Source organism: Panicum virgatum, chromosome 9N, assembly GCF_016808335.1.
Source record: "Panicum virgatum strain AP13 chromosome 9N, P.virgatum_v5, whole genome shotgun sequence".
Classification (NCBI taxonomy): Eukaryota; Viridiplantae; Streptophyta; class Magnoliopsida; order Poales; family Poaceae; genus Panicum; species Panicum virgatum.
The window spans coordinates 75,761,139-75,779,552 of NC_053153.1; the positions used below are offsets into that span (position 1 = coordinate 75,761,139).

An 18,414-nucleotide genomic window follows, 5' to 3' on the forward strand; every position below is an offset into this window, starting at 1 on the left:
GTTGTGGCTTTGGTTGGCTTTTAGCTTTCTGGGGGCAAAAGTCACAGACAAAAGCCAAACCAAACAAACCTGCAGGGATGAATCAAGTGGTGGGTCTGAAGCGGCTCTAGCCCCTCCTACCGCCGCCGGTCCTATGAAGCCCCTCCAACATTTTTTTTTTGCCATGGATGTACTGCAAGAGGATAACATTTTCTAGAGGTGGCCTCCTAACAATTATCTTGGATCACGTTGTATTATGGTTAATCTTTCAAGTAAGACAACTACAAGTAAACAAATATCTGAACCAACCTACATTGGTTGCTTTCCTAGTTTTAGAGGAAATGATTGGAAAATAAATACCGTAACAGCATAATTATCCCAATTTTTTGAAGACATACTTGTATTTGCTATTAATTCGCTCTTATCTTCTCGATATGTTTTTTTTATCTCAGTTAGTTGTAGCATCTATTTTCGTCTCTGGAACATGCATGGCTGTTTCAGTGAAACATGATCGAGTAGTGACAAGGCGGCAGCAGCACAGTGCCGCGTTGAATAATCGCGGAGCAGCGAAAAAGGTCGTACGCCGCCCACGGGTGGTCACCGCTGATGCATGTGGCCTTCTTTGTGTGCCTGGTCCATGCCACTCCACTACCAGCTCCACCGCACCCAGTCCCTATATAGCAGCCCGTCAATTTGGCTCCGGCATCCGCCTCCCCACTCCAGCCGAGCATTTCCTCCATTGCGACGGGGCGGGCAGGCTCGCTCGGTTCATCCATGCACGGGATGGGTGTCTTGTTCCTCTAATCCCTGAGAATAATATCGCCGCCCTTACATGATCCGTCTCCCCCGGTGATGTTTACGCGAGAGGAATTCTAGCCCGCCCGTGATCGTTGTCACCTCGCCGCGAGATTCTCCGTCCAAACGCCAGAACCAGGGTCCCCTTTTAAAGCCAGGGAGCTCCTGCTCCCGAGTTCCCCCAAACACTTCACCAGCTAGCTTGCTAGCTAGCCATGGAGGCCTCGGCAGCCGTCGAGTCGTCGGCCACCGTGTCCGCATTCGAGGTATCCAGGCGCCCGGACACGGCCAAGCTCGTGCTCAACAGCCCCGGCCCGCTGAGCCTGCGCGAGGAGCTCGCCGCCGTGGTCGGCAAGGCGTTCCGGCCACGGGCCTCCGGCGGCGGCCGGGCGCCGCGGTGCGCGTGGGTCCTCACGGCGCTGCAGTGCGTGTTCCCGGTGCTGCAGTGGGGGAGGAGCTACAACCTCAAGTCCTTCAGGAGTGACATCATGGCCGGCCTCACTCTCGCCAGCCTTGGCATCCCGCAGGTAGGTTCATTCCCCGGTAGCCGGCCGGTGATGGTGGTACATGCTTGCTCATCAATTCTCAACTTTCAACTGCTTCTTCATAATGCTTTGTTTGTCTTCACTTGAAAAATGATCTCACCAACACATAGCAACCGAGCTAGCTAGCAAACTGCTAGTAATAGTAGTCTTGATTCTTGAATTCAGTACATCTCTTTGCAGTGTCAAAAGGCTAGTGTTTCTTGCGCTAAACCTCAGTCACAGTCATGAGCTAACAATCATTAGTTACACGGCAGCAACCTACCATATGCTCCAAGGATCATAGCTTTTGTACAATTCACGCTTGCTCAATTCACAAGCTACCATGTCTCACACGCTTGCCCAATTCACGCTTTAGCAGCTAAAGTTTAGCTTCACTTGGTTCTTATTAATAATGCTTTTGTACGTCTTCACTTGAGTAATAGTGATCTCACCAACAAATAAGAACAGCTACCAGTAGTCTTGGATGATTATTCAGAACACATTTGCGCGCTGTGACACCTGGCAAGTTTTTCCTAGTCCTTAATTATCTGACATGTGGATTACTTTAACTTGTATATGATATTGCAGAGCATTGGATACGCCAATCTTGCCAAACTGGACCCTCAGTACGGCCTTTGTAAGTATAAATCATAAGCCTCTCCATGGCTGTTCACAACAATTTAGCTTGCGCCAAAGTAAACGCCATAATGATGTTTCTCCCCCGCCCTCTCTCTCTCTCACACACACATCCTTTTCTGTGTTTTTTCCTGAAAGACACGAGCGTTGTGCCGCCTCTGATCTACGCTGTCATGGGGACGTCGAGGGAGATCGCCATCGGCCCCGTCGCCGTGGTCTCGCTGCTGCTGTCGTCGATGATCCAGAACATCGTCGACCCGGCCGCCGACCCGGCGACCTACCGGTCGCTCGTCTTCACAGTGACTTTCCTCGCCGGGGTCTTCCAGGTGTCCTTCGGCCTGTTCAGGTCTGCTTGTTATTATTACCAAGTTCACGTGCAAGTATATTCTGCCGCCTTGTCTTTACATGTATAGTATAGTATAGGGAAGTGGTCTTTACCAGTGTCGGTTCGTCATGTCCCAGGCTGGGATTTCTCGTCGATTTCCTGTCACACGCTGCCATCGTTGGGTTCATGGCAGGCGCGGCCATCGTCATCGGGCTGCAGCAGCTCAAGGGCCTCCTTGGGCTCAGCCATTTCACAAACAGCACCGACATCGTCTCGGTGATCAAGGCTGTGTGCTCGGCGCTACACGACCCGGTGAGTTGTTTCTCCCTGGCGCCATGGAAACACTATGCTCCTCCGTCCTCTCCCCACACAAGCACACACCGCAACAGACACCGATTAGTCACGGTCATTACTTGGAATAATACTCCACTCCACAAAACTGTTTTGGATAAAGAGCATATGGCCACTTGCCTCGACACTGTGTAGTCTTGGAGCCCACTGCTTGGACAGGGACAGCACGCGCCTTCATGTCAACGCGCCCATCTGGTGTTTCGCTTTACTCATGTCCGCTTCTCATGTGGCTCCTGTTGTCTGTGTTATCCAAATGCAGTGGCACCCGGGCAACTTCTTCATCGGATGCTCCTTCCTCATATTCATCCTCGCCACGCGGTTCATCGTAAGAATTTTTTTTCAATTCAATCACTATTCTTTTTTGCCTGCCTGATGAATTTTGCGGTAACTTACTAATCAACACAACATGAATTGTACAACGCGACCACAGGGGAGGAGGTACAAGAAGTTGTTCTGGCTTTCTGCGATTGCACCTTTGATCTCGGTGATTCTGTCCACTACTGTGGTCTACGCTACAAGAGCTGACAAGCATGGCGTGAAGATCATACAGAAGGTGCATGCAGGGGTGAACCCAAGCTCGGTCAAGCAGATACAACTGAATGGACCTCATACTGCAGAGTGTGCCAAGATTGCCATCGTCTGTGCAGTCATCGCACTTACGGTAATTGACTAGAAAGCAGTTCATCTCGTGTTCAATGGTGAAATGCAGATGCCCTGAAAGAGAAGTTTGCACTGCCTTTCCCAGGAAGCTATTGCCGTTGGACGGTCTTTTGCTTCGATAAGAGGGTACAAACTTGATGGAAACAAGGAAATGCTCGCCATGGGATTTTCAAATGTTGCTGGATCTCAATCCTCATGCTATGTCGCAACAGGTTATCATTATGTTTGGTGCCTGCTGCAATCTTTTTGAAGGAGGCAAAATATGTTGGCCATTACGTCTGACAATTGTTTTGCAGGTTCATTCTCCCGTACAGCAGTGAACTTCAGCGCAGGCGCCAGGTCAACGATGTCAAACATCATCATGTCCATCACTGTGTTCATCACCTTAGAGTTGTTTATGAAGTTCCTATACTACACACCCATGGCGGTGCTCGCCTCCATCATTCTATCAGCTCTTCCCGGACTGATTGACATCAAAGAAGCTTGCAACATATGGAAAGTTGACAAGATGGATTTCCTCACATGCCTTGGCGCATTCGTTGGTGTTTTATTTGGTTCGGTGGAGATCGGCCTTGCAGTTGCAGTAAGATGCTTGACATACCTCCATTTGAATCACATTTGAACATTATGCTTCAGCTTTCTGACTTGCGGGGGACTGATTGCTGCAGATTGCCATTTCCTTCGCAAAGATCATCATACATTCACTCCGACCTCAAGTAGAGATTCTTGGCAGGCTACAAGGGACAAATATCTTCTGCAGCATCAGGCAATACCCTGTGGCTTGCCGAACTCCGACTGTACTGACGATACGCATTGACACATCCTTCATGTGTTTCATCAATGCCACTTTCATCAAAGAAAGGTACTAGTGATCTCACAATATAAATCAGGCTTTATGAAAATTGAGTATAAAGTTTCAATTAAATGCTGTTCATTCAGGATCATAAATTGGGTCCGGGAAGAAGTGGAGGCATCAGATGGAAAGGGCAAAGAGAGGATACAAGCAGTGGTCCTTGATATGTCAAGTAAGTGCTTAAGATCATGTGCAAGATTTATAGAAGGAAATGCATTGTTTTATTAATTAATTACTAGATATACATATACACTAATGTAGCTGTCTTATCTGAGAATTGGCCTCCAACTCAAGTCTTAGGCAAGTTTCGCCACTGTTCCATGTATTCTGATATAACCATGTTTTCTTTTTGCAGGTGTTGTAAACACTGACACTTCAGGGCTAACAGCACTAGAAGACATACACAAGGAGTTGGTGTCTCTTGGCATACAGGTGAATTACAGAACCGATTAGCATACTTATAAGTTTGGAAACAAGAGACATATAATGCCAAATTGCCCAGCAAAAGGTTCTAATGATATTTCTGAAACAACTATCTGCAGATGGCTATAGCTGGTCCAGGATGGAATGCAGTACAGAAGATGAAAGTGTCACGGGTCGTGGACAGAGTAGGAGAAGATTGGATATTCCTGACAGTAGGTGAAGCAGTGGAGGCCTGTCTAAGTGCACATAAGGGAACGGCTCTCGAATGTTGAGCGAGCGCGTGCTAATCATTAGAAATAATCCCATAAGTGATGCAGATCTGCATCCTATGAAGGTGTTACTGCAATGTTTGCACATGATGAGCAGGCATGTTGTGGCTGGTGGCTGGTGGGGAACAAAACCCCGCCGTGCTACAAAGAGTCATGTTTGGTGTTCTGGTCATTTACTCAACCTAGTATGTCTCTGGATGTTATTTCTTCCTAAACAAGGATGAATCGACCCTAGAAACGTAGTACTCCTAGCAAGAGCTACAGGAAATTTAGAACCAGATGCAACCACAAGTCCACAAGCATACAGTTGCGCTTCTGCAAAAAAAAAAAAAAAAAACTGAGAGAAGGAGAGAGAAAGGAGGAGCAGGGCGTACAGGCAAGCCGGTGTTGCCGCGCTGTCCGTCCGGCGGGCCGCGTACTCGGCGCTAGGGTTCGGGGAGGTGGAGGGAGGGCTCTTCACGATTCTGTCGCCGCGTCGAGCCGTGCGCGGTGCGCCCCGCCGCCCGCTCGCCCCGGCGGGGACAGAATCAAGCCGGTCGCGTTTGCTCTCGGGCCTCGGGGAAGACACATAGCCCGTGCTATTCTTTTTGTTACGGCGAAAGTCTATTTTACCTCTTCCAACTATCATCAAAGTTTGGTTTTCCTCCTACAACTATAAAACCGGGTATTTCACCTCCCTCAACTTTTCAAACCGTGCATTTTACCTCCCTCGAACGGTTTTGAAGACTGTTTGCTACAGTAACCGTAGTTTTGTCTTTTATTTTTTTAAAAAATTTCAGTTGAATCTTTGAAAAATCATAGTAAATAAAAAAAAAATCATAAAATAGAAAATTCAATTTTGTTGGACTCCACACGAGTAGATATATGCAGTGAATATATTATATGGTATACTTTAGTATAATTTTTTTACTGTAACTTTAGATATATACTTTTCTGTAATTAATTTATAGCTACAGTTTTCGTCGTCCCATTATGGTGAAATTTTTATGGTGAGCTAATCATTATATGATTGAGCTGTAGTAAAAATTTTATGATTATTAGATCATGTTTGGCTGATCTATAAATTTATCTATATAAACTAAATAAATCTATAGAAAAATCTAGACGAATCTATAGATAAATCTATAACTCAGTCATACATGATCTAATAATAATAAAAAATTTACTATAGCTCAATCATATAATGATTAGCCCACCATAAAAAATTCACCATAATGGGACGACGAAAACTGTAGCTATAAATTAATTACAGAAAAGTATATATCTAAAGTTACAAAAACTGTAGCTATAAATTAATTACAGAAAAGTATATATCTAAAGTTACAGTAAAAAAATTATGCTAAAGTATACCATATAATATATTCACTGTATATATCTACTCGTGTGGAGTCCAACAAAATTGGATTTTCTATTTTATGATTTTTTTATTTACTATGATTTTTCAAAGATTCAACTGAATTTTTTTTTAAAAAAAGTAAAAGACAAAACTACGGTTACTGTAGCAAACAGTCTTCAAAACCGCTCGAGGGAGGTAAAATGCACGGTTTGAAAAGTTGAGGGAGGTGAAATACCCGGTTTTATAGTTGTAGGAGGAAAACCAACTTTGGAGGAGGTAAAATAGACTTTTGCCTTTTGTTACTTAGTAGTAGGTCATCTATGGTCCAATAAGATACTAGGCCGGCCTGGTGGGCTTACCAATTAATTGAAGCAGGCCGCTCTCAACCGCACCACACTCACTTGGGCCCATTTTCCCGGCCCACGTCGTCGATGAGTACCACTACCACCGGGTGCCCTTTCGTCATCCCTCTTCCCGGCGTCGAGCCGTCGTCGATCTCGCGGCCATGTTTGTGTGCGCCGGCGCGGGCACTGCAGCGATGCCGAAGAGTGAGAAGCTGGCGGCTAGTAGGGAGCGATGCGCTGATGCAACGGGCGAGAGTGAGGAGGAGAGGGAGATGGATGGACGGTGAAGAAGGCCCCAAAGAATGGAGGAGGCCAGGAGAGTAGGGGAGCGGGAGAGCCCGCTTCGGCCTTGTCTCCAGGTTCGCCCTCGAATTTTCTGACAATTGTGATTTCAACAGCTACCTTACGCCATTGTTTTTCCACGAAGGGAGCTCGCAAAATACGAATAAAAATAAATTTTATTTACATTCAGGTCCCTACCACCCCGCAGCTGGGCGGTAGGGGTACAAAACTAAATTATGAAATCGAAAATATATTTCTGTAAAAAACGATTTTTAAAAATATAAAAATAAAAAAAACGCCATTGACCGGCCACTGAAAAGAGTGAATGAACCGGCCTGGTAGGCCCATTATGCGTTAGGGAAGGCCCGGTGGTGCATCCACGAGCTTGCTCGTGCGTGCACGTGAGTCTGCTGTGCCGAGACCTGAGTTCCCTCCGCCGGCCGCCGCCGAAACTCGTGGGCGCCCGCGCAGACCGTAGAACAGGATAGCCACCGCCCTCCCAGCGCGGCGGCAAGCAGCCCGCCCCACCTGCTGCTCCCCCACAAGTCTAAACCCCTCTTTTGAGCCGAGCAAAACCACCGCCGGGAAGCCGTTCAAGTCTTCAAGATGGGGTACAATCGCAATAGCCGCGGCCGCGGATCCTCCTCCTCGTCGTCGTCTTCACGCCGCAACAAGCAAGAAGCCTCTTGGTAATATCTACGCTACTTGTTGATCTCTGCCTACACTAGATTTTACCGATCTGTAGTTACTATTACTGGGACGAATCCATTAAAATTTAAGGTTTTGATCAGTGTTTAGTTTCGCTGCATCATATGCACTTTTTCGAGTATTTGGCGGATATTGTGCACTTCGATCGAATATGCACTGTTGTATTATATATGTCTCCTCTCTCTCTCTCTCTCTCTCTCTCTCTCTCTCTCTCTCTCTCTCTCTCTCTCTCTCTCTCTCTCAAAAAAAAATGGAGTAAAGCGACACTTTTAATCTTCAATTTCAGGGATGATGGTCCTGGGACCTCACTTCCAAGGCAGGAAGGTACACGTTTTTCTTTTATTTTTTGATATTCTGTGGATTGGGCATGTGTAGTCATGTACTAGAACTGATAATCTACTGTAGAATGTTGAGATACCTTTACATGAAAAGAAAATGTCTGAGCTATCAGTTATTTCAATTAGAAACATACCAGTAAACATGGCTTGAGCTATTTCATATGCTACGTCATATCTTTCAACTATAAATCATCGAATCTACCTTAAGGATTCACCAGCTTCCTGATTTCATGAAATCACTTAAAACTACCTCAGAAGTCAAAACTTAAAGGCTATTGTTGTGAATACCATTTTGCTTTTTTATACAGAAGATACCGAAGAGGAATTTAAAGGTTCAAGAATTCAACTTGCAATGTGGGTAGGTGCAATGTTTCATATGTAATTATATGATGCTCATTTGACATTTGTGATGATGCTCTTGCGTTTCTGGTTGCATAGGACTTTGGGCAATGTGATGTTAAAAGGTGTACTGGTCGTAAGCTTTCAAGATTTGGGCTTCTAAAGGTAACACACTACTTGGTTCACCAATATCCAAAGTTCCAAACCCTTCTCAATTATCATAAAATCAGAACCAACGGACATGCTAAAACTGACAAAATACATGAAAAGGTACAAATTCTGCACACACATGGGTATAGGGGTACGATTGTCTAAAATTCCAATATGGTGTATGATAATCTGGCATGCCAATGTTATTCAAGCTCATCTGCTCAAAATTGTGTTTGTTCTTGTAAACACACATTTTGTCTAGGCCAGCACTAATCTACGAAAAGTTTAGCTGTTCATGAGAAGATTGTTCTTTGTCTTCCAGGAGTTACGGGTGACCAATGGTTTTGGTGGTGTTGTTCTCAGGTATTTTTATTAGCTATATGCATTCAAACATTTTCTATGCTGTACAATTGAAAAACAAACTAAAGATTACTCCAGTAAAATTGTTTTGAGATACACTGTTAGTTTTGCTGCTTACTTGTTTTTATTCTTTTTTCTTTCAGCCCTGTTGGGACACAATGTGTATCCAAGGCAGATCATCCTATTGTGCAGAGAAAAGGATTGGCTGTGGTTGATTGTTCCTGGGCACGTTTAAGTGATGTCCCTTTTGTGAAACTCCGCTGTGGCGCTCCTCGCCTCTGTAAGATAGTTGTATTAAATAAATTCAATATAAGAAACTGCACCTTTTATGTTCATTAATTGTCATTACAATTATGTATGTGGCCCCTTGGTACTACTGTCTTATCTGTTCTGCTTGAGTCCTAGTAACAGGCTAACAGCACACAAATGATATAGTTCTGTAAAATGATTGGGTATAATATTAAAGCAGTTATTATTTCTAAATCTGATCATTTTGTCAAGTTAACTGTGGTTCAAATTTTGAGCCTGTACAATTCCATTTTGGATTGTTACTTTTGCTTGTTTTCTTATAAAGTTGATTTCCTTTATCCCAATATGGTCCCACCTACAAAAACAAGAGAGCCTATGCAACTAGGTCGGTCCTATCATGTGTACTATATATATTATGAATCAGACTAGTATTTGTTAATGGAGCTTATGGTTTATTTTAACATATGCAGTGCCATGGTTGGTAGCAGCAAACCCTGTGAACTATGGGCGCCCATGTGAACTGTCTTGTGTGGAAGCCTTATCAGCAGCCCTCATAATATGGTAAAAATTCCTTTGTTTGCCTGGTACTATTTTTGGAATATGTTTCTGGCATGAACTTGTAGTCCAGTACAGAGATTAATTATCATGAGGTGTCAGCTTATGCTATTTACATATTTTCAGTGGGGAGGAAGACACAGGACATTTACTGCTTGGGAAATTCAAGTGGGGTCACTCATTCTTGTCGCTAAACAGGTTAGTCCAATGGAATAATTAAAGTATCATATATATATGTTGTATTGAAATTATTGTTCATACATCAATTTGCCTGTTTATGAATTATGGTGCATAATGAATGTGTGAACCATTTTGGGCAAACTAAAATCTGCAAACAAAAACTAGTAGATAGATAAAGTTCTTTTGTTCCATAAGCTGAATGGGTACCAAACCAAGGACCAAGGATGTTGCCAAAGACAATCTACACTGTCCTATATATACTAATACCACATTGGTACCATATTCCAGCAGACATTGTTATCATATGGCATTTCACTATTGTCCAGCAAATTTCAGAAGGCAGCCTGCACAGAGTCATGTTAAGGATAGAGGTGAATATAATATTTGAATCGTTGCGACCATCTGATGTTATTTACTAATGTCAAACCTTTAGCAGTTAGATTGTGAAGCCTGAACTCTTCATACTAGTCATGTTCTTTTTTACGAGATGCATTTAGGTCAGGTTTCACACTCTTCTGTTGTAACAATGTGCAGAGACCTCCTGAAAGCGTACTCCAAATGTGAAAATGGATCTGAGATAATCAATGTGCAGAACTCCTGGTTATCAGGTAACTCAAGTGCTCCAAAGCCACCTGTAAATGGTAATAATCTCAGCAAGTAACTCGCTTTTCCAGAATCCTTCTATGTGCAAATTACTAAACTAATTCTGGATCATTGATTTTGTGCCACAGAGGCAGAAAAATCACGCCAAAGCAAAGAGGAAGGATCTGAGGGTGATTCTGACGATGATTTGCCGCCTCTTGAGGAAAATCTGAACCACTTGAACCTCAACCGAGATGAGGAAAGCGAGGAAGGATCTGAGGGTGATTCTGACGATGATTTGCCGCCTCTTGAGGAAAATCTGAACCACTTGAACCTCAACCGAGATGAGGAAAGCGAGGAAGGATCTGAGGGTGATTCTGATGATGATTTGCCACCTCTCGAGGAGAACTTGAACCACTTGAACCTCAACCAAGACGAGGAAAGCGAGGAAGAAAGTGAAAGTAAAAGGAAGGGCTAAAATGGTGGGGTCTTGGCAACAGTTGAAAAATAATTGAGCGAAAGTGGCTTGCAAGCGCCTGCTGTGGACCAAACCATGGTAGTATTCCTTATTAAAAAACCATGGTAGTATCTTTCGGTATATGGTCCAAATGAACTTGAGTTTCCTTTGCGTCTGGATCATGGATCCATTCATGGTTGAAAATGAATCCTTGTACAGCTGTGGTGCATACCTGTGTAACACAAGCTATGGAAACAGAAGGGGCGTTCATAACTAAGAATCGTAGTACGGGGCAGTAAGCTCTTTTCGTCCTTTTTCAGAGCTCTTGAAGCATACATTGAGTTCTTTAGGCAATGTGTAAAACTTGAAATTACTATTATAGTTTGAAATAAAGCAATGAAGATACATGTGTAGCTCGTGCATTTTTGTGGATTGAAGAGTACCAATATGGCTGGTACAGTTTTCAGCGCATCATCAGCGCCTAACAATGTTATTGATCACGTATGTGTGTATATATACTATGCGGAGTAAGGGCGACGCGCTCCGTGGTCCGTGTAGTTGGGCACTCAGGCGAGGTATTTCCTGAGCCTGGCGGCGGCCTCCAGCACCCTGTCCCTGCTGTTGAAGGCGCTGACCCTGACGAACCCCTCGCCGCCGGGGCCGAACCCGCTGCCCGGCACGGTGATGACGTGCGTCTTCTCGAGGATCTCCGCGAACACGTCCCAGGACCGGCGCCCCGGGAAGCGCACCCACACGTAGGGCGAGTCGGCGCCGCCGTACACCTCCTTGCCGAGCGACGCGAACGTGTCCACCAGCACGCGCGCGTTCTCCTTGTACACGGCTACCACGCGGCGCACGGCGGCCCGGCCCTCCTCCGTGGCGAGGCAGGCGAGCCCCCCCGCCTGCGCGACGCTGGAGGCGCCGTTGAAGCAGGTGCACACGATGCGGTCGAAGTCGCGGGCCACGGGGGAGCCGTCCGCGTAGCGGAGCTCGCCGGGCACCACCGCCCAGCCGAGCCGGACGCCCGTGAACCCGGCGAACTTGGAGAAGGAGCAGATCTCGATGGCCACCTCCCGGGCGCCGGGCACCTCGTAGATGGACCGCGGCTTGCTGTTGTTGCCGCCGCCGCCGCCCTCCTCCTCGTCGTCCTCGGACACGTACCACGCGTACGCCGCGTCGAACACGATGATGGACCCGTTCCGCCGCGCGAAGTCCACGAGCTCCCGCAGCTGCGCCGCCGACGCGGCGTGGCCCGTCGGGTTGTTGGGCGAGCAGAAGAAGATGACGTCGGTGCGCGGCACGCGGGAGAGGTCCGGGAAGAAGTGGTTCTCCGGCGCGCACCGCATGTAGGAGATGCCGGCGTACCTGCCGGCCTCGTCCGCCTCGCCGGTCTGCCCCACGATCACGCCGTTGTCCACGTAGCCCTGCACATGCAGCATGGAGATCACGGTCACGGGCGCGCGCGTGAACCGAGCAGCTGGCGGCTGCAGAGATCACTGCACGGTCACCTACCGGGAAGGTGGGATCTTGGACGGCGATGGTCACGTTGGGCCCGAACAGCATCTGCGTGCGTGGCGCCGGGAGCAGGAAGAAGAAGAAGGTGAGATCTTGAGCAGCAACAATGGTCAATGGAGATCGCAAAACAGTTCATCAGTAAATTACTTAATCGCTCTAGAATATACCTGCAGTCGTGCAATGTCACACTGCGCTCCGTCCGATATGAACACCTCAGACTCCTTTATCCCCATGTTTGGGTACACTTTCTCAGCTATGACCTTGCGCAGGTTCTGCACATTTTCGCGAAGCAAATCAGATCGTGGTTGAGTGAACTGAAACATGGGCTTGCTTTAGGTAGCTGTAGCAGGATTAACTACACTTTAGACTTCAGTGTAGAGGGTTGTTCTTTGCATTACCATTTGACCTTGCTCCGGTCCGTAACCCTGATATCCTTCTTGAGTGGATAACGCAAGTGTATACTGCGAAAACAGGACAAAAGAGTTTTGATTCCACGACGCAAATTGGTAATCTATTTAAACAAACTAGTGGACCACCAGCACGTATTTAATTTTCCTTCCATAAAAATAAAAATGTCATTTATTTTTCTTCAAAAAATAATACACATCTTTTCTTTTACTTTCATAAAATAATCATGTCAATTATTATCCTTCCAAAATAAATAATGATGTGAATTATGGGTGAATATAATGCATGTGCAAAGGAAAGTAACATGCGGGGGTTCCAGAGGTGGGTATCGGAAATTAATGGTATAAAAAGTATTAGCATCTCGGTACAAATATTTTTCTTCTATAAAAAATAGGTCTCCACCCCCTTTTTGTCAAACCTTTGGCTGACAAGTGGGACCTCCGCATGAGAGGTGCAGCGGATTTAATTTTGATGAGAAAGAATTTCAATTGTTTCAACTTTTATAATATTTATAGTATAGATCAATGCAATGATGGCTCGAACTCAATCCTGACCAAAAGGGTAAAGAAAGCTGGGTTGTGCGTGATTCCAGACGTGCATGAACCCGCAACCAAAGTCAAGCAAACAATCTTAAAATCAGTTCAAGGGTCGCAGTCATCGAATCATACTCCTTTTTGCCCCCTGCTGTCAAAATATTGGCTTGCCGAAGACATCCATTGACCAAATGATTTGGAAACTGGAAATGCTCTCTCATGTTTGGAAATTTGAAATGATTTATTTTAGGGTTGGCCCAGGAGCCGTACGTCAGTTTACAGATGCTATGGCTGTACGTGTGGAAAATAGCGAGAACAGGGGAGGAGCCCATGAGCCCATGACGTGCTTGCAGTGACGTACTGACGTACACCTGGCCATCAGGGTCTCGAACAAGAGGAAAACCTTGACAAAAGAAGGACCTTTCAAGTTTTGTCGGTAGAAAAATTGCAGCATGTGAAACAAATCACACAGTACATTCAGTTCATTTTCCAACTGGTGGAACAGAAGGATCTTGGCACTTACTCGTCTTCTACGTTTTGGCGAAAGTTCTTTTATGTAAGCGAAACGTGTGAGAATCTGGTGATACACGAACATGACGTTAACATGTTGCAGAGAGCACTCATGCAGGGCCAACAGCACAAGCAAATACCCTCTGTCCTAAAGTATGAGTATTTCTAATTTTGTTCTAAGTGAAACTCTCAAACTATATTTAATTTCATAATGTTTATATAGAAGAGTACTAAAAACTATCACATCAAACAGCTACACTCCGAAATTATATTTCATAGCAGATAACTGATGTCCTAAATGTTGCTATTCTTTTATCTATAAGCTTAGTTAAACTGAAGATGATTTATTGGACCTATAAATTTGAAATGCATATATTTTGGAGTGGAGGGAATAATTCAGTGCTAGGAAAATGGTCATCTCGACTATTTTGGTTGAGGATTAGAGAACAGGTTCGGAAAGATAAGTAGTAGTAGTTCAATCCTTGTGTTCAAGAGCATAATGCCGGGTAAGACTGCATTAATAGTCATTTATCTTCACATGCCCAACTTAATTTTCTGAAAACGTTTGTTGGCAAACTTAGAAAGTTCAGTCTGACTCAATATATCCGTTATTTATGTCCGTTGTCCGGGGCAGTTTGATCGGTATAGTAGGACTGGTCGCAGTCGTTGCAGCTTCTGTCCAAAGTTGCAAACGAATCGTCACGGGGCTAGACCTGCACCCGCCCATTCTTGCTCAATACATTTTGCATTCACCTTTGAGATTGGATCTGTCTTTTGACGTTATGATATGAATTATGATATTATGGGTACTGGTTTTTTTCAAGAATGTGCGTGTCTTGAATGCTAAGTTGCTAACCACTTCTCTTGCTTATATATATCTTGTACTACAATATTTTTTCTTCTCGAATACCCAGAAAAATTGTGCATTATTGTATTAAGAAGAGAATAAAAATTGGTTTACAACCCGTGGAACAAAAAGCTCATGGAACACATTATTATGCACTAACCTAGTGCTAAGAAGCAAACAAAGCCCTATAGAGCTAACCCTCGACAGACTATAATAATTGGGTATTTTCACCCAAGAACATAATTTTGACAATATTTTTTCATTAAAACACCTCATGTAGCTTTATATTGTTTAAAATTTTCCCATGCCTGCATGTTAAGAGAAAAAGAGAGAAGGAGAGTTCAAGCTTCAAAATTTTGTGTGTATTGGTCTTTGGATTGATGCCTCTCTCTGGAGGGGTTTGAAGCCTGATCTTTTTCCATTATCTAAAAAAATAAAGAACAAAGAATACCTCAGCCATAGCCGACGTTATGACCCTTGGAATGGGTTCAGTTGTGTCACCGATACCCAAGCTTATGACCTTAGCGTCAGGGTACTTCTTCAGGTGAGCCTCATGCTTCATGCTAATCTGAGGGAGGATCAGGATCAACTTCACATGTTAGCTTTAGTGAAATAAGACGGTAGATTACTACGCTAGCTTGTCAAAGGGTCAAGTTGGTACCTCCGGGAACAAGTAGCCCTTCTGAAGCTTTTCCATGTTCGGATTGCGAAGAACGCTGGTCCGAGCAGCTGAAGTGAAGTAGTAGTAGCATGGAGGAAGTTGTTAGACATGACGAACTATCAAGAATGCAACGAAGAACACAGAAACAGCCACGCCGTGGTTTTGGTGTAAGCATGCAGTACCTTCAGTTTTCACTACATGAGGTGCAGTAACATCCAGTGGAAGGTCAGCCTTCTCAAGGATCCTGCATGGAGGATGAACACGGAAGAGCAATCAGATGATCTAGTTCCCTAATTATGAATGCGCGTATCATCCCCCCCACACTACAAATAAGCTGAAAAAGTTAAATGAATTGATGTATGCAGTACTTGGAGATCATATTTGCCGGCATGGATGGAGCTTGTTGATTGGCCTATACTAGCCAGAAAGCTTGGGGCGAGCTATAGAATGTGATGTCCTTGCTAGGCTAATAGCAGTTGGATGCAAAAAGTTGAGCTCCTGATGGACGTGTTTGCAGTGTCGGAGCACAACCAAAGGTGGTAAGAGCTGTATGTGAGCAATGCTGGATTTATAGAGTTCAGACGACTTCAGAGAGCCTGACTATCAGCTAGCTCTGGCTCGAAAAGGCTCGCGTTGAAAAGTAGCCTGCTCCTTTCGGTAGACTGCTGCCCGGATGGTCCATCTTGAAAATGTTTTCCATGGTTGGACGCAATCTGAATTCAGTTTCAATTCTTTCAAACAGATTCTCTAGCAGTTTAGGCGGTCCTTGGCTACGCAAAGTTTGTCCCCTAGGGCAAGCTATGTCCACACCGGCAATGCTCACCGGCATGCCACCTGTACAGACAGCCCACCGGCATTCCATCGCCACCAAACCGTGAATTTGATGAGAATTTACAAGTTGAAATCTTCTAATTGACCAGAACACTTCCAGAACCACAACACATGGCCCGGTCAGGCAGTGAAGAACTGACTATGGAGATGGTTTTATGACTTCTCTGTATCTGCATAGCCTACATGGCTACATGCACGGCCGAACCAACGATAGTGATCTGCTCCGGGACATAGGATAATCCGAGATTGCTGCACTGAAGGGACATGCACATGTGCAACTTTCCAGACAATTTGCAGAAAGTGTTCTAACTGGGATTTTCACTGGTATTCCCACATGGGCTGATTATGTGCTTGATTGATTTTTGCATGTTTTTGCTAAACATTTCCTCGTGCAGTTCCACGAAGAATTTTCTATATATACAGACCTCAGACCCTGACCATTACCAAGTTTTCCAATCACTTGTGTAGCCGTACAAAACGAGATACGTTGAAAAGCCTCTATATATCTAGACCCTTAAATTCTGTAAACCTCTGTTATTTCCCTTTTTATCTAAAATGGAACTACTTATTAACCATTGTAAACATATGTAATTACTGCATGAGTCAACGCACCTAGGGTAAACATATATGCATGTGTCTATCAACTCCGCACTGCAGGACCTCGCTACTAGCTCCATGCCTCCATGTCTATTCTTTCTTGAGAGCAGGAAGATCAATTTTGCCCTCTTGTACACTGGAAATCCTTTTTCGAAAGACCTTGTACACTGGAAATTCAATGGAACGACAATTGCTAATCTTATATCTGTTTCCAGGTCATGACTCATGACCTAACCGTAAAAAATAAGAATATCTCTAGGCGTATATAGGACTAGCTAACTGAGTTGACTCCTAATTCTCCTTATTGTTTTCAGGCAAGACCTTTAAGTCAAATCTCATGTTTCAGCTCCTCCTCAGGGTCAACGTTAGAAGTAGTAGCTTAAGAGTGGTTGATGATAAATCTTCTTGTCCTTGTACAAATTATTTAGAGTAAAGTCCATCACCGGTCCCTAAACTTGTGTCGTTGTGTCATCCAGGACCGGTGACGCACTTTACTCAATTATTTATCTTCAGATTTGCAAGCATGCTTTTTGTGAGGTACCATAAAGAATTTTGCTGATTTATTGCTATATCCAATTTATATATGTGTGTGTGTTTTATAATTTTCAGTAATTCTTTTCTCAGTCTGTGTGGAAGAAGAAGTAGTGTAATTTGTTCTCTGATACATATATATAAGATCCCCAACTGCCCAACTCAAAGAATAGGCATAAGAAAAATGATATGTGAGAGCATGCACGTAGCATGGCATATCCAGAAAGGCTAACCACAAATCAAAGCGTTAAAAATAATTATTATTAGTTATAGATCGACACCTCCTATATTATGTGTCTGAATTTTCCTCTTCTTAATATGGTAGACGCATGCTGCACTACTACTGCTAAATTTAGGGTTTTGGATTTTGAGGCGGTGTCATCCATGTCCATGGATGATGCCCAGCTTTCTTCGAGGATCTTGGGAGGCAGGTTGGTCGATGAAGGATGTGGACGGCCGGCAGGGCGGCGAGGTAAAGTCAGCAAACTGAAGATTAGCATCTCCCTATTCAGTACTACGTACAGCTGGTTAGTGATAGTCTCTGCACATGCAGCTCACTCGACAAGTCGAGACATGCATTCATGGTCAGCTTAAGAAATAGTGGTTGGCTCACGCGTCCACACACACATATAAGTACTCTTTCATGCATACACATTATTAGCACTCGAACAATTGTCGTACTATTGTTTGACTAGCATCAGCAGATTTTTACAAATTAGTTTCGCTATATCATATATGCTATCTCAACGGCACTGGTGTACTTGTTCCATTCATGTTTATATTTTTCGTAGTTAGTCTTTAATATCACATATACATATCAAATTAACTATTCAACTCCACTAATAGAAATATATATGCTTGACATGGCGATATAACTTGTTAGAAGATGCATTAATTTCACATTTCAATCGTATATGTTATTAGATACCATATACCATTTTCAGTTATCCTATATGCACTACCGGAAACCGGCTATATGCCGTGTGCCAGAAGGTTTGCCGAGAGCAGAATGAGAAACACACGGCATAAATAATACACTTGGCAAATTATCTATTTGCGGATTTCCACATACAAGGCACTCGGCGAAACATAGATTTGCCAAGTGCCATATTAAAAACACCCATCAAAGCTGTGCACGTGCCGGCCACGTACGGCGTTCGTGAGGCAGCCATTGCCGCCATTATCTCTTTATCTCTTTGCAATTAAACATTAGCCGGCGGACCGTCCGCAGTCCATCCACGGACTATCCGCCTATCAAACATTCGGATATCCGAACCTCGGCAAAC

At 44.4% G+C, this 18,414-nt stretch overlaps 3 protein-coding genes across 5 annotated transcripts; 2 read left to right on the forward strand and 1 right to left on the reverse strand.

The window, feature by feature from the left end:
• The first annotated feature begins 707 nt into the window (after window positions 1-707).
• LOC120691219 (low affinity sulfate transporter 3-like) lies at window positions 708-5,060 on the forward strand. The gene is made up of 12 exons (XM_039974240.1): window positions 708-1,301; window positions 1,887-1,935; window positions 2,073-2,280; window positions 2,397-2,571; window positions 2,870-2,935; window positions 3,041-3,271; window positions 3,356-3,482; window positions 3,567-3,853; window positions 3,939-4,132; window positions 4,210-4,295; window positions 4,479-4,555; window positions 4,666-5,060. The coding sequence occupies exons 1-12, from the start codon at window positions 990-992 to the stop codon at window positions 4,816-4,818; spliced, it is 1,965 nt and encodes a 654-aa protein (XP_039830174.1). The 5' UTR covers window positions 708-989; the 3' UTR covers window positions 4,819-5,060.
• Window positions 5,061-7,154: 2,094 nt separating this feature from the next.
• Window positions 7,155-11,108, forward strand: LOC120691170 (18S rRNA aminocarboxypropyltransferase-like). Of its 3 annotated transcripts, XM_039974173.1 has the most exons (11): window positions 7,155-7,466; window positions 7,772-7,809; window positions 8,132-8,181; window positions 8,262-8,327; window positions 8,635-8,675; window positions 8,816-8,952; window positions 9,392-9,482; window positions 9,603-9,674; window positions 10,191-10,297; window positions 10,388-10,416; window positions 10,507-11,108. In XM_039974173.1, the coding sequence occupies exons 1-11, from the start codon at window positions 7,384-7,386 to the stop codon at window positions 10,714-10,716; spliced, it is 924 nt and encodes a 307-aa protein (XP_039830107.1). In that variant the 5' UTR covers window positions 7,155-7,383; the 3' UTR covers window positions 10,717-11,108. The 3 variants fall into 3 exon arrangements, with proteins under 3 accessions (XP_039830107.1, XP_039830105.1, XP_039830106.1); XM_039974171.1 differs by having other exon boundaries at window positions 7,159-7,466; window positions 10,388-11,108; XM_039974172.1 differs by having other exon boundaries at window positions 7,159-7,466; window positions 8,135-8,181; window positions 10,388-11,108.
• Window positions 11,052-15,688, reverse strand: LOC120691169 (aminotransferase ALD1 homolog). The gene is made up of 8 exons (XM_039974170.1): window positions 15,538-15,688; window positions 15,352-15,413; window positions 15,170-15,237; window positions 14,960-15,076; window positions 12,609-12,671; window positions 12,378-12,482; window positions 12,208-12,258; window positions 11,052-12,119 (listed from the first exon to the last, which is right to left on the reverse strand). The coding sequence occupies exons 1-8, from the start codon at window positions 15,558-15,560 to the stop codon at window positions 11,262-11,264; spliced, it is 1,347 nt and encodes a 448-aa protein (XP_039830104.1). The 5' UTR covers window positions 15,561-15,688; the 3' UTR covers window positions 11,052-11,261.
• Window positions 15,689-18,414: the final 2,726 nt, after the last annotated feature.

Excerpts from the sequence above, each read along its gene's own strand:
- LOC120691169 (XM_039974170.1), bottom strand. The coding sequence starts at position 15,560 with ATGCCGGCAAATATGATCTCCAA. Across the intron at positions 15,238-15,351 it reads TCATGTAGTGAAAACTGAAG|CTGCTCGGACCAGCGTTCTT; the intron begins GTACTGCATGCT and ends ACTTCACTTCAG. Across the intron at positions 12,259-12,377 it reads GTGACATTGCACGACTGCAG|ATGCTGTTCGGGCCCAACGT; the intron begins GTATATTCTAGA and ends CCACGCACGCAG.
- LOC120691170 (XM_039974171.1), top strand. The coding sequence starts at position 7,384 with ATGGGGTACAATCGCAATAGCCGCGGCCGCGGATCCTCCTCCTCGTCG. Across the intron at positions 7,810-8,131 it reads CTCACTTCCAAGGCAGGAAG|AAGATACCGAAGAGGAATTT; the intron begins GTACACGTTTTT and ends TTTTTTATACAG. Across the intron at positions 9,675-10,190 it reads TCATTCTTGTCGCTAAACAG|AGACCTCCTGAAAGCGTACT; the intron begins GTTAGTCCAATG and ends AACAATGTGCAG.
- LOC120691219 (XM_039974240.1), top strand. The coding sequence starts at position 990 with ATGGAGGCCTCGGCAGCCGTCGAGTCGTCGGCCACCGTGTCCGCATTC. Across the intron at positions 1,302-1,886 it reads CCAGCCTTGGCATCCCGCAG|AGCATTGGATACGCCAATCT; the intron begins GTAGGTTCATTC and ends ATGATATTGCAG. Across the intron at positions 2,281-2,396 it reads GTGTCCTTCGGCCTGTTCAG|GCTGGGATTTCTCGTCGATT; the intron begins GTCTGCTTGTTA and ends GTCATGTCCCAG.